Genomic DNA, 12,813 nt, shown 5'->3' on the forward strand with positions numbered 1-12,813 from the left:
AATGGGCTAGGGTAGCTACAACATTTTTTTTTCTCAGTCTTCCGTTTGTACTTTTTTTTTTCTTTTAAATATTTATAAGAACCCGCATATATATCGTTATACTGGCACAATAAATTTCACAATATTTTCATAATTATTGAGTTGCAGCGCTAATGATTTTGTACTCTCCTACGCCACTTTCAGAGCTGATAGATACCACCTTAAAAGCTGCATTTTTAAGAATAGAAAATCTTGTATCTCTGTTTCAAGTTTTTGAGACTTTTTCCGATTTGCCTTTGTTTAGAGTTACAGATTTACCCTTTCTTTTGTGCAAATAAGCTTTTGATCCGGTGAGAAGTCACGGGTATATGAGTCTTCTCACTCACATCTAAGAAGTCTTTAAATAAGATTTTTTATTTTTATTTTTTAATTTTAATAGGAGAGTGAGAAGGCTTTAAATACCTATAAGTGATTGTGTAATTTGTGTTCCCTATCAATGGGCTACAGTAGCTACAGTGTTTTTTTTTCTCTTAGCCTTCCATTTGTACTTTTTTTTTCTTTTAAACATTTATAAGAACTTGCATATATATTGTTATACTGACACAATAAATTTCACAATATTTTCATAATTATTGAGTTGTAGCGCTAATGATTCTGTACTCTCCTACGCCACTTTCAGAGCTGATAGATACCACCTTAAAAGCTACATTTTTAAGTATAGAGAATCTTGTCTCTTTGTTTTGAGTTTTTGAGACTTTTTCCGATTTGCCTTTGTTTAGAGTTACAGATTTACCCTTTCTTTTGTGCAAATAAGCTTCTGAGGTGAGAAGTCACGGGTATATAAGTCTTCTCACTCACATCTGAGAAGTCTTTAAATAAGAATTTTTTTTTTTATTTTAATAGAAGAGTGAGAAGTCTTTAAATACCTATAAGTGATTGTGTAATTTGTATTCCTTATCAATGGGCTACAGTAGCTACAATGTTTTTTTTTTCTCAGTCTTCTGTTTGTATTTTTTTTAAAATATTTATAAGAACCCGCATATATATTGTTATACTAATACAACAAATTTCACAATATTTTCATTTTTTTTAATAGGAAACTTTCATTTAATTATAATAATGAAGCATCATGAAACAAGGCTTCCAAGGCAGGTGGAGGAGAATCCTCAGTCCAAAATAAATCCTCATCTAAAGTTCTAGCATATTGGGCAAGAACATGTGCCACTGTATTCCCTCCCCCTCCTAATCTGATTAGTCCTAGCCCAATATAACCCATGTATCAAATGACGAATATCATCCACCACACAACCAAGAATGGAATGATTAGGCAAAGATGAAGAAATGGCTTGAATGACATTAGCATTATCACCCTTAATTATCAAACTTGAAAACTCAGCATCCACGGCAAACTCCAAGGATCTTCTATAGGCCATTAACTTGGCTTCTTCATTGTTTTTTGCACATGGTCCGATAGCAGACATTGCAGCCATAACCTCCCCCTTATCATTTCGAATAATAGTCCCTATACCTATTTTGTTTAGCCTCAAAAACACAATAGCATCAAAGTTTAGCTTGTATACATCTGGCGGTGGAGGTTGCCACTAGTCAAAATTAATATGCTTAGTACGATCCACTGTCAACTACACCTGGGCTTGCTGAAATTCTAGAACAAAGTCCTTTGCTCGCTTGTTCAGGCATTTAGGATCCTTTAATTGATCTCCATGCACAACGCAGTTTCGCTGGTTCCAAATAATCCACGCCAGCACCCAGAACAGCTCTAACTCTTCAACCGTTAACCTGTCCACTAGAAACTCCATTAGTTGAAGTGTATCACGAAAAACAGAGGGTCCTTTCTGCAATTTCGAAATGCTACCAACCCATACGTCTTGCACCACAGCACATTCCCACAATGCATGAACTGTTGTCTCCACCTCTTTGGTACACAATTGACATTTATCTTCAGTTATGATCCTCCGGCGTGATAGATTGTAGGATGTTGGTAAAATATCATGGCAAGCTCTCCATCCAAATATTTTGACTTTATTTGGAATTTTAAGCTTCCACAATACCGGCCAAATTTTTTTCCTAGCACAGCCGCTTGAAGTCTCGGCCCTATCCCCATGGAGTTGAATCTGTCTAGCAAGCTTATACGCGGACTTAACAGAAAATTTACCGTTCTTGTTGTGCAGCCAAAGGATTGAATCTGGAACAGATCTTCGACTGAGGGGGATTCTAAAAATAGCTTCAACGTCTTCGCTGTGAAACATTCCCATAATCATGTCTCTTCTCCATAAATGTAACTCCGGATCACTAAAATCTGATACTGCTAAATCTTCAACCAGCTCATGTCTTGGGTACAAAATTTTATTCGTGGGATGGTTAGGAAGCCACCTATCCCTTACAACACTTATGGAAGATCCATTACCAACCCTCCAACACGAACCCAATCTAAGAATAGGCAAGGCAGCCAATATACTTCTCCACACATAGGAACAACCAGGCAATTCTTTGGCCTCTAGAAAAGAAGACCGAGGGAAATATCTTGCTTTGAAACACTTGTATAGCAAAGAGTCATTCCCTTAGATCAATCTCCAACCTTGTTTAGCCAACATGGCTAAATTAAAATCTCTCAAATCCCAAAAACCCATACCACCCTCCTTCTTTGAAATTAACAGCTTATCCCACCTCTTTCAATGGATTTTCCTTTCATCACCTACTTGACCCCACCAGAATCTAGCACACATACTATTTAGTTCATCACATAGTTTCATAGGAAGCTGGAACACACTCATAGTGTAAGTGGGGATAGATTGGGCCACTGCCTTTATCAAAATTTCCTTTCCAACTCTTGATAACAACATACCTTTCCAACCTTGCAGCTTCTTCCAGATTAGGTCTTTTAAATAAGAAAAAGTATGATACTTAGCTCTTCCAATTAATGTTGGCAACCCTAGATAAGATTCAAATCTCTGCACCTCCTTCACCCCCAGAATTTATAGAATTTGTTGCCTTTGATTACCTGTGGTATTACTGCTGAAATAAACTGAAGATTTCTCCAAATTCACACATTGCCTTGAAGCCTGTGCATATGTTTGAAGAATTTCCCTTACAGCTTGCCCTTCATTCTATATAGCTTGACAAAACAACAGAGAATCATCAGCAAAGAGTAAGTTGGTAATTCTGGGTGCCCCTCTACATATGGAAACCCCTTTAATCCTCCCTTCAATTTCTGCTTTTGCCGATAGAGTTGTAAAGCCTTATGCACATAAGAGAAACAGATATGGTGATAATGGATCACCTTGTCGTATTCCTCTTGATAGATGTATCATACCATAAAGTTTCTCATTCACCAGAATAGAGAAAGTTGGAGTAGTGACACAACTTATCACCCTCTCTATCCACAATGCTGGGAAACCCATCTTTTCCATAATCCCCCTAAGAAACTGCCACTCCACACAATCATAGGCTTTGCTAACATCCAATTTCAATGCCAAAGACACTTTCTTCCCCTTCTTCCTAGCATGCATTGTATGTAGTGTTTCATAGGCCACCAAAACATTATCTGTAATCAATCTCCCTGGTACAAAGGCACTCTGGGTGGGCGAGATTATATATGGAAGCACCTATTTCAATTTGTTTGCCAAAACTTTTGACATAATCTTATAAATCACATTACATAAATTTATAGGTCTAAAATAAGAAATTTTTTCAGGATTTTTCACTTTTGGAATAAGGACTATGTTTGTGTGGTTTATCTCAGGTAGCATGTGACCATTATTTAAAAAATCCAAAACAGCTATAACAACATCATCACCCACTATGTGCCAGAATTTTTGAAAGAAAAGGGCATTCATACCATCAGTTCTTGGAGCTTTTATAGGTCCAATATGAAATAAGGTCACTTTCACGTCTTCTACAATAAACTCCCAAGACAAAGCCTCTTGCATTTCTTCAGTCACCATCTGTGGAACAGCATCCAGGCACTCCTCCATCCGGTCACATGCACCAGCCTGAAATAGGGTTTGAAAATAATCAAAGGTAGCTACCACCACCTCCTCTAATTCTTCCACCCATTGCCTTTGGCTATTTTTGATACCCTGGATATGATTCTTTCTCCTCATTTGTGAAGCCGTGGAGTGAAAGAACTTAGTATTTTTATTACCATGTTGCAACCATGAAATTCTAGACTTTTGAGCCCAATAAATTTCCTGTTTTTGGAGAAACTCATCCATCTTTTTGTTTAACTCTAGATATTCGGCCTTGCTATCAGAAGTCATCTCCTCTTTATTTAATCGGCCCAGCCTCTTCTGAATCTGTTTGATTGCCTCTTCATCAGGAGTTGTTCTTGCCGAGCCCCACTTCATTAATTCTAGACCACAGACTTGTATCTTCTTCAAGGTTGAAGCCAAACCCTGCTCAACAACCAGCTCACTATCTGAAGCCTCCTTTATCATAGCCTCACTGTCCTCCATGAGTAGCCAAGACTCCTCAAAGTTAAATCCTTTCTCCCTTCTTTGTGGAACAAAAAATTGAACTTGCAAAAGAATTGGTAAATGATCTGAAGCATGAGTTGAAAGGTGCAGAACTTTGCTCATTTGAAATTTCCCAATCCAGTCTTTATTGGCCACAGCTCTATCCAATCTAATTTTAGTATTTGCCTCGCCCGATCTCCTATTATTCCATGTAACATGATATCCTTTATAACCCAGATCCTAAAGCTGACAAGACTCCAAAAGTAGCCTTAAATGCATCAACCTGTGAATATTGTGGTGGTCTTTTACTTTTCTTCTCAGAGGCATGTAAAAAAGCGTTAAAATCCCATACAACTAGTCAAGGTCCTTCCACAAATGTCTTCAAATATTCCAACAATCTCCAAGACTTTTCCTTTTGTTGAGCCTCTGGCCATCCATAGAAACAAGTCAAAAGCCATTTAAAGCCATCTTCCTCTGTAACTACAGCCAAAACATGGTTCACAGTGTAGTTGATGACCTTTAGTGTGATAGAATTTTTCCACAAAAGTGCTAACCCTCCACCCTAATCAAGATGCTTCACAATAACTTTATTCTGATACGGCAAATTACCATATAAACTTTCAAAACCATCTTTATCCAGTCTAGTCTTCATCAGAAAACAGATTGTGGGAGCTTGTTCTCTCACAATTTTGCGAAGGTTACGAGCTGTCCAAGGGTTCCTAAGCCCTTGGCAGTTCCAACTTAACAACCTCATTACTTCCGGCAAGGGTGGCTATCCACCCCCGCCGATAAATCATCTGAAACTCCTTCCTCATTGACGACCTTCCCTCTCTTATGTTCATTCTTATCAACTTGCTCACCAACATCATCTCTCATGTCTCTCTTCCCGAATGTTGGGAGTGTGATTGCACGGGCTAATCCACCAAGCCCAAACTCCATTCTATTAAACCGGGTCCATGTAGATTTGGGCTTAAAATTAGACAGCCCAGCTCCATCCATGGATAGCTAATTGTTGTGTGGCACGTGCTCAAGAAACTTCTCTGACCTGGACGCTACTTGCACCTCATCCCTATTAGCAGTATTAACTTCCTTCGCAGTCCACGTATTCAAATCAGGCATGCCATTTAATAATAGCTGAATATCCGGCTTTGAAATTACTGCCCCAGAATTATGCTCCTCCACGTCAGCTCGGTTTGCACCTAACACTGCATCAGCTTGCATGGAATCCGTAACTGGTCCTAAATTCTCGGCATCAACTCCATCAGTTACCCTAGGGTTTTCGTTACTTGCTTCAGCCGCCGTCTGCATGGAAACAGCCACCGGAACTTGAACCCGACCACTACTTGCACCCTCCTACATAAAGGATTTAAGCTTGGAATAATGGTGAACTGTGACTCCGTCGTCTCTAGTGACTGCATCATGACTGACCTGGCCAAACCGTTCCTTTCGCCAGTCAAACTCCACTCTGGCCTCTTCCCTTTCATACTTCCTGCGAGGAGGTGATAGAGTCCGACCCCCCGTGGCTTTAAGCCAGTCCCTATATTGACAAATAACCTCCCTGTCGTTCTTGGTTGCTGCGAAATAAGGAGCACAATGCTTTAAATCATGGCCGACCACAAAAATGACAAAACAGGGGGAGGCGCTCATATTTGAATGTGACCCAGTGACTCTTGCCATCAGAACCAGCCAAGAAAGCCCCTTGCCAGATCGACTTTACTATTGGAATAGCAACCTTGACTCTCATAAAGTAACTTTGTCCCTCAAACTTCTGTTTTTTCTCAACCTCAACCACTGAACCTAATCTACTTCCCACTGTTTCTGGGATTTTAGGCGACACCAAGTCAAACGGGGTGCCAAAGGGCAACCGAATCAAACCTAACATTATCCGCCGTCATTCCTGCTTTCCAACGAGTCAACAACAAAACCTGATTATCAAAGGACCACGACCCTCCCTTAAGCACCCGATCCATCTCAAACTCAGTTTGAAACTTGAGTTGAAAAAGATTTGTTCCCACTTCTATCATCTGAACACCTTCCTCCAAACCCCATGCCCTTTTCAGCGTAGTTATGGCTGCCTTCCTATTGAACGGCCGACAAGTAAGAAACTTCCCAATCAGACTAAGTGCACAACTCTCCATCCCTTCTTCGCACCCTTCCTCCGGAATCTCAATGATCTCTTCCTCATCCGAAGTCAACTTCATCTTCTCCAGTATACTCGTAACATCGTCTGCCATGGTAGCGGATTAAGAAAATAAAAAGCAAACCCTTAAGAAACCCTAAGGGAGAAATATCTCGTAGTAACGAGAGAGAAAGCTCCTACGACTGAGGAGAGTTAGGTATATACACAACACAAATATGAAACTGTGACCAACCACGAAAATAAATGTTTTGTGAAAATGTTGTAACATTTGTTGGGTAAATGTGTAAAAGTTACAATACTTTTGGTTTGTTCAATATGTACTATTCATCTTTTTTTTTTTTTTTTTCAAGTCATTGATATGTGCTCTTTTTTCTATATATAAAAAGAGCGAATAGACTCATGAATAGTGTTATGAACAGTATTTTTGGTTTAGTGACTTGCCTTCCCCATTTTTTCTTCAAGTTCACCAACTTGGTTTGAGTTTGAGTTTTTTTTTAATGATCTTTATATGCTTACTTTGTACTTGTAATGTAAACTTATATTGTACACACAAAAAGTAGCAAATATTATATACATTTAATAAGCTCGTGAACAGTATTTTTGGTTTAGTGAGAGGTCTCTTTCCTTCTTTTTTTTATTTTTTATTTATTTTTTATTTATTTCTTCAAGTTCAACAATTTGGTTTGAGCTTGTTTTTTTCTTTTAAATGATTTTTATATGTTTACTTTCTACTTGTAATGTAAACTTACATTGTATATACACAAAAAGTAGCAAATATTATATACATTTGCCAAAAAAAAAATTGTACAAATTTTGCAAATGTGTACAAAATTTGCCAATTTTTAAGTGTTTACAATATAAATTTACATTGTAAGTACAATATATATTTCTATATATACAAAGAGGGAATGAGAAAAGTTACAGTAATTTTGTTACAGTAGTTTTGGTTTGTTCAACTTTTACTGTTTTGCGGGCCGCCTTTTTTTTTTTTTTTTTTGTGAATGCATAAAGTTGTAGTATATTTGCTATATTATTTTTGGATTGTCCAGTTCATGCTATTTCACATTATAATAAAATATTAACATTACAAATTGGCACAATATTTTCACAACGGTTTAGGGGTTAATTCATTATAGGTCAAAATAAAATAATAAAACATCATATTAGAGCCAGTTACAACTAAAATAAAAATATTGTGAAAAAAAAGTGTTATATCCACAATAATTTTCACAACACTTTCATAACAAATCAAATATGGTAAATTGTTATTGGTTCTAATTTAAACTTACCAATGAAACTAACTTTTTGCCCACCAATAACAACTTGTAGTAACTTACTACTTATGATTTGTTGTGAAAATGTCATGGACATAACATTTTTTTGTGTGAAAAATGTTAAGATATCTTGATGTTGTCACAATATTTTCAAAACTGCTGAGTTATCAATTCTTTACAAGTTAAAATAAAATATAACAAAATTATAAAGGTATTATGAAAATGTTGCGTCATTCTATAGTGTTTTTAGAAAATTTTTGTTGGTTTAATCAACTTTGTCGAGCCAAAATTCACTATTCCATATACAATTTTCTTGGGTTGACTTTTTGTATTTTTTTTTTTACACACTATTTTAAGTAAAAACACACAGTTTTACACAAAAACAAAAACAAAAATTTAGGAAAAAAACTTTTTTCATCCCATATGTTTGGGGTAGTTTACAATTCTTCCTTAAAGTTTAAAATCAAGCAATTTTTCCCTTAATATTTTGGAAAAGAGCAAATATGTCATATTGTTATTCTTTCAATTAAACCCTAATGAAAGCTTATGATTCTTAAACTATTTTATTGTGTAATGTCTAAATTACTCTCGCTAAATTTTAACATCCTAAAAATTTTCTTTACGTATTTTGAGTTTTAAATGATAGAAATTCTTAGAAAGTTAGAATGATGATATTAGGTGTTTTATTTTTTATCTAAAGAACGTTGATTTTCAAGGTTTAAATTTTCAAAACTTATAATTTATCTAATAAAAAATTTCGATGACACATGCCTTTTGTTATCTTTTATTTTATTTTATTTTAGATTTCTTAGCAAAACTCAGTTGTTTATTGTTGGAAGATGATGATATTCATTATCATTCTTAGAAATTTTTAGAGAGTAAATATATTGTCTTTAGAAAGTAGGTACTAAAAAACTATTATAGTTAAATAAATATTTATATGGTAAATAGCTACCTAACTTTGTGGTTGATCAAAATTCTTATGCGAATGAGATTAATTTTTTACGACATAATTAACAAAATTCTTAAAATTAATGTCTCTTTTGATTAATGTAAATCTCTATATACTTTAAAAATCAAATGATCCATATCTTTGTTTTGTGATACAAATAAAGTCTAGCATTGACCTTAATTACAACTTTTTTTTTCCATGGCAAGCATGTGCCTTGCATGTGCTGCCCTAACTAGTTTTAAGAAATGACTGAAACGACGTTTAGTAAGAGCTTTCACATTGGGAATGGTATATGCCATATGTTGGTTCAATTTAGCATAAAAGCTAAAAACAACCTCTTTATCCAGACTTGTAAAAATGTACTATTGCCAAAAACATTGCAATTGTGCTACAGTGCGATTCTAAATGTAGAATCACATTGTAGCTCAATTGTAAAACAAAATACAATATTTTATTCAATTTTCTTTAACTGCTATTTGTCTTTTAACTCCTCTATCTCTCTCACCGGTCACTCTCATCTCCTCTTTCTTTTCTTTTTTTCCTTTTTCTTTTTCTTCTTTTTTAGTTCTGATTCTCTCATGGTAAAACCTATTTTGTCACAAGCCAAACCAATTTTGCATAACATTTACAAAACACTCACATCCCAAACCCATACCCCTCACACACTCGGCAAGGTCAGATCGTCATCTTCGGCGAAATCGACAACTCCAGCAACATCGATAACGGCTCTGGTTACAAAGGCGAGGTCATATCACGACATCTTTGGTGGGTTTTGCATTGGGTTTTCATATGGGTTTGATTTTGGTTTGGGTTGATTTTGAGTTAGGTTTAGGATAGGTTTCGGTGGGGTTTGGGGTGATTTTGAGTTGTTTTTGGTTTGATTTTGTGTTTGGAAAATCAACTATTGAAATGGGTTGTATTGGTGGTAGTTGGGATGAATTTTTGTGCTGAGTTTGTTTGGTGATGGTGGAGTTGGGAGTTGCTGTGGCAGTGATTTGCTGATGTGGGTTCGTGGTGGCAGCAGTGGCAATGGTGGGCAAAGGGCAATGGGCATGGTGGTGGCTTGGTGGTTTCGAGTTTGTTTGGTTATTTTTTAATGGGTTTGTGGTTGATTTTTGGTTGGTTTGTAGCTGGATATTTGCTTGGTTTGTGGTGGGTTTACTGTCATGGTGGTTGCTGTGTGGTGGTGATTGGGTTGTTGTGTGGAGGTGGTGTGGCTGAGAGGGTGGTTGCTGTGTAGATGGGTGTATTGGGTTTTCTCTATGGTACTTGATCACTAGTTGAGAGAGTGGAAGCAAGATAGAAATTAGAGAGAGAATGAAATATATTTTATTGTATAATTTATATTATTTTAAGGGGTAATTACACTAAACCTACCTGTGGTTTGGCCCGAAATCACTTTGCTTACCCATAGTTTAAAAAATGTCACTTTACCCACCTGAGGTATGTTCTGTTTGTTTTCCGTAACCCACCTCTATTAAAATCAGGGGCAAATATGTATTTTTGCTCAAATTTTATGTCTCTATCCTCCAAAAAAAAAAAAAAATAGCACAAAAATGTAAGGGAAACAAGATCAAAAAGTGGTACTTGTCTCTCTCTCCATTCACACAAATTTTGAACATGAAGAACATGAAAAACATACCTAAAAATCTGAAAAATTACAGGAAGTTGAACCCAAAAACAATATTCAACACAGGCCCAAACCCTAAGCTTGATCTACTCTAAACCAAAAATTTTTGCCTCAGATAACAAAATGGGGAATAAGTTGTAGCAGAGTAAAGACTGTCGAATCTATCTTTGCAAGAATTAAAGGTCGAGTGCGCTGACCGATTTAACATGTCAGCATGATAAGGTGGAGATGATCGTGGAGAAAATCCTCCAAGCTTTGGTTGATCCCTGTCACCAAATTTCTATAATGTATTCTAATTTTGGTGTCCTTGGTTTGCTTCGATGAACATCATCAGAATGCCCTCCACGAGAATAACGCCTTGAATATGATGAAGAGTGTGACCGGGATCTTGATCTCAATCTGCAGGTACAAGACATTACTTTTTTTTATAAAAATAAAATAAAATCATAAAGTATTACTTTCATGGGAAAGAAACCCTGAGATTAAAAACCTTCCATAGAGACCTATTAAGATTTAAAAGCGTACCTTCTAGAACGAGGATAAGCTTCATAAGTTGGACTTCGTCTAGATTCCCTACATTTAAATTAGAAAGCACTATAATCACAAGTACACAGCATACTAACAAATAAAATAAAAAAGAAAACAAACTTGTGTTCTTCTACCTGTAGGGATCACAATGGAGCACTCTTGTTCCAGTATTTTGTGCAATTTCTCTTTCTTGCTCCCTTTCTATTTGAGAAGCCTTCCTTCTTCCTTCTTTCCTTGCGACTCAGCTTCCTCTAATGTTTAATATTATTTAATTTAGTATTGAAAATCTGTAATTTTTCAGATTTTTGGGTATGTTCTTCATGATCAAGATTGGTGTGAATGGAAAGAGAGACAAATACCACTTTTTGATCTTCTTTCTCTTGCATTTTTGTGCTATTTTTTGTTTTGGGAGGAGAGAAACATAAAATTTGAGTAAAAATACTTATTTACCTTTAATTTTAACAGAGGTGGGTTAAAAAAAAACAAACGGAACATACCTCAGGTTAGTAAAGTGACACTTTTTAAACCACGAGTAAGCAAAGCAATTTCGGGCCAAACCACAGGTGAGTTTAGTATAATTACCCCTTATTTTAATGTGTTGTATTGTAAAATAAAAGTTGAGATGCTGACAATATTATAAAATGATATGGTATAATTGATAAAATAGCATTTTAAGATGGTAAAATAGAATAGGATAGAATAATGGGATGCGAATGCTCTAAAAAACAGTAACCTCAATAACCTTACGAATATGACCCTCCTATTCTTAACAACTACAAATAAGTCTTCTGATCTGGTGAGAAGTCACGGGTATAATTCTTCTCGCTCACATATGAGACTGAGAGCGTGTGAAGAATTTTTTTTATTTTAATAGGAGAGTGAGAAGACTTAAATACCCATAAGAGATTGTGTTCCCGTCTATGGGCTTCAAAAAGTTTTTTTGTTTGTTTTTTAAGGAAATGAGTCAAACGACTTTTAGTAAAAAAACAGTAACCTCAGTAACCTTACGAATATGACTCTCCTATTTTTAACAAACTACAAATATAACTTAGCATTTCTAAGCTGAGGGTGGGCTAGGCATTTTCAAGACTCGAACTAGAAATCCAATCATGTTGGCCGTACAAAATTGGAGGCTAGCCTAGGAGAGTGATGGTCCTTGGGCTAGTTTCTATGGAAGAAGGGAATATCTGATGGCCTAATGAATAAACCCTGCTAGTCGAGCTGCACTCTCAAGTTCCGGAACTTGGGCCTGTCTTCGCTAATGAACTGAGGTGGGTCATTTTCGACTACAAATACACAGTGTTAATGTGTATTAGGGTATGTGGGCTTTAAGCCCACCTAAATTACTTGTATAGTACACATACTTGTACTACGCTCTTACTTGTACTACACACATCTGCCTCCTATATAAAGACACTTATGTATATTCTTTTACTGTGTAATACAATACTATTGAATTCAATATTTCTAACATGGTATCAAACCCATTGCTTTGACCTTTTTGGAGTCTTGCAGTCTTATCTTCTTCAGCATTCTCTACTGCTTCAACCTTCTCCAGTTAGTAAACCCATCTGTGCACTTTTTCTTACTACTCTGCTGCCATCAAAGGCACTCCAGGTTGAATCATCACCGCCAGAAGATCTTTCTCCAGTGCAAAGATCACTGCCTTCGTCGAATCTGTCAGTTCTGCAGTTCCGATTACGACACCAGCGACATAGTCCTGTAGATCGTCAACCAATCTACACAACCTTGCCAAAATCGACGCCTTCTGAGTTGCCACGCTCCCCCATGCACTGCTCAAAGATTCGGCGAGTTGTCCCACACGCTCCATGCACCAA

General features: G+C 36.4%; 1 protein-coding gene across 1 annotated transcript; it reads right to left on the reverse strand.

Annotated features, from left to right (window-relative positions):
• Positions 1 to 1,175: 1,175 nt before the first annotated feature.
• LOC142609203 (uncharacterized) lies at positions 1,176 to 5,390 on the reverse strand. The gene is made up of 6 exons (XM_075780812.1): positions 5,209 to 5,390; positions 3,702 to 4,650; positions 3,330 to 3,602; positions 2,999 to 3,104; positions 1,626 to 2,494; positions 1,176 to 1,580 (listed from the first exon to the last, which is right to left on the reverse strand). The coding sequence occupies exons 1-6, from the start codon at positions 5,388 to 5,390 to the stop codon at positions 1,176 to 1,178; spliced, it is 2,784 nt and encodes a 927-aa protein (XP_075636927.1).
• Positions 5,391 to 12,813: the final 7,423 nt, after the last annotated feature.

This window comes from Castanea sativa, chromosome 9 (assembly GCF_040712315.1).
Source record: "Castanea sativa cultivar Marrone di Chiusa Pesio chromosome 9, ASM4071231v1".
Taxonomy (NCBI): domain Eukaryota; kingdom Viridiplantae; phylum Streptophyta; class Magnoliopsida; order Fagales; family Fagaceae; genus Castanea; species Castanea sativa.

What these genes read in the sequence shown, in the direction of transcription:
- LOC142609203 (XM_075780812.1), bottom strand. Translation starts at nt 5,390, where the DNA reads ATGGAGTTTGGGCTTGGTGGATTAGCCCGTGCAATCACACTCCCAACA. An exon ending in ACATAGTCCTTATTCCAAAA is followed by an intron (nt 3,603 to 3,701) that starts GTGAAAAATCCT and finishes AAATTGAAATAG; the next exon opens with GTGCTTCCATATATAATCTC. An exon ending in CTCCAACTTTCTCTATTCTG is followed by an intron (nt 3,105 to 3,329) that starts GTGAATGAGAAA and finishes CAAGCTATATAG; the next exon opens with AATGAAGGGCAAGCTGTAAG.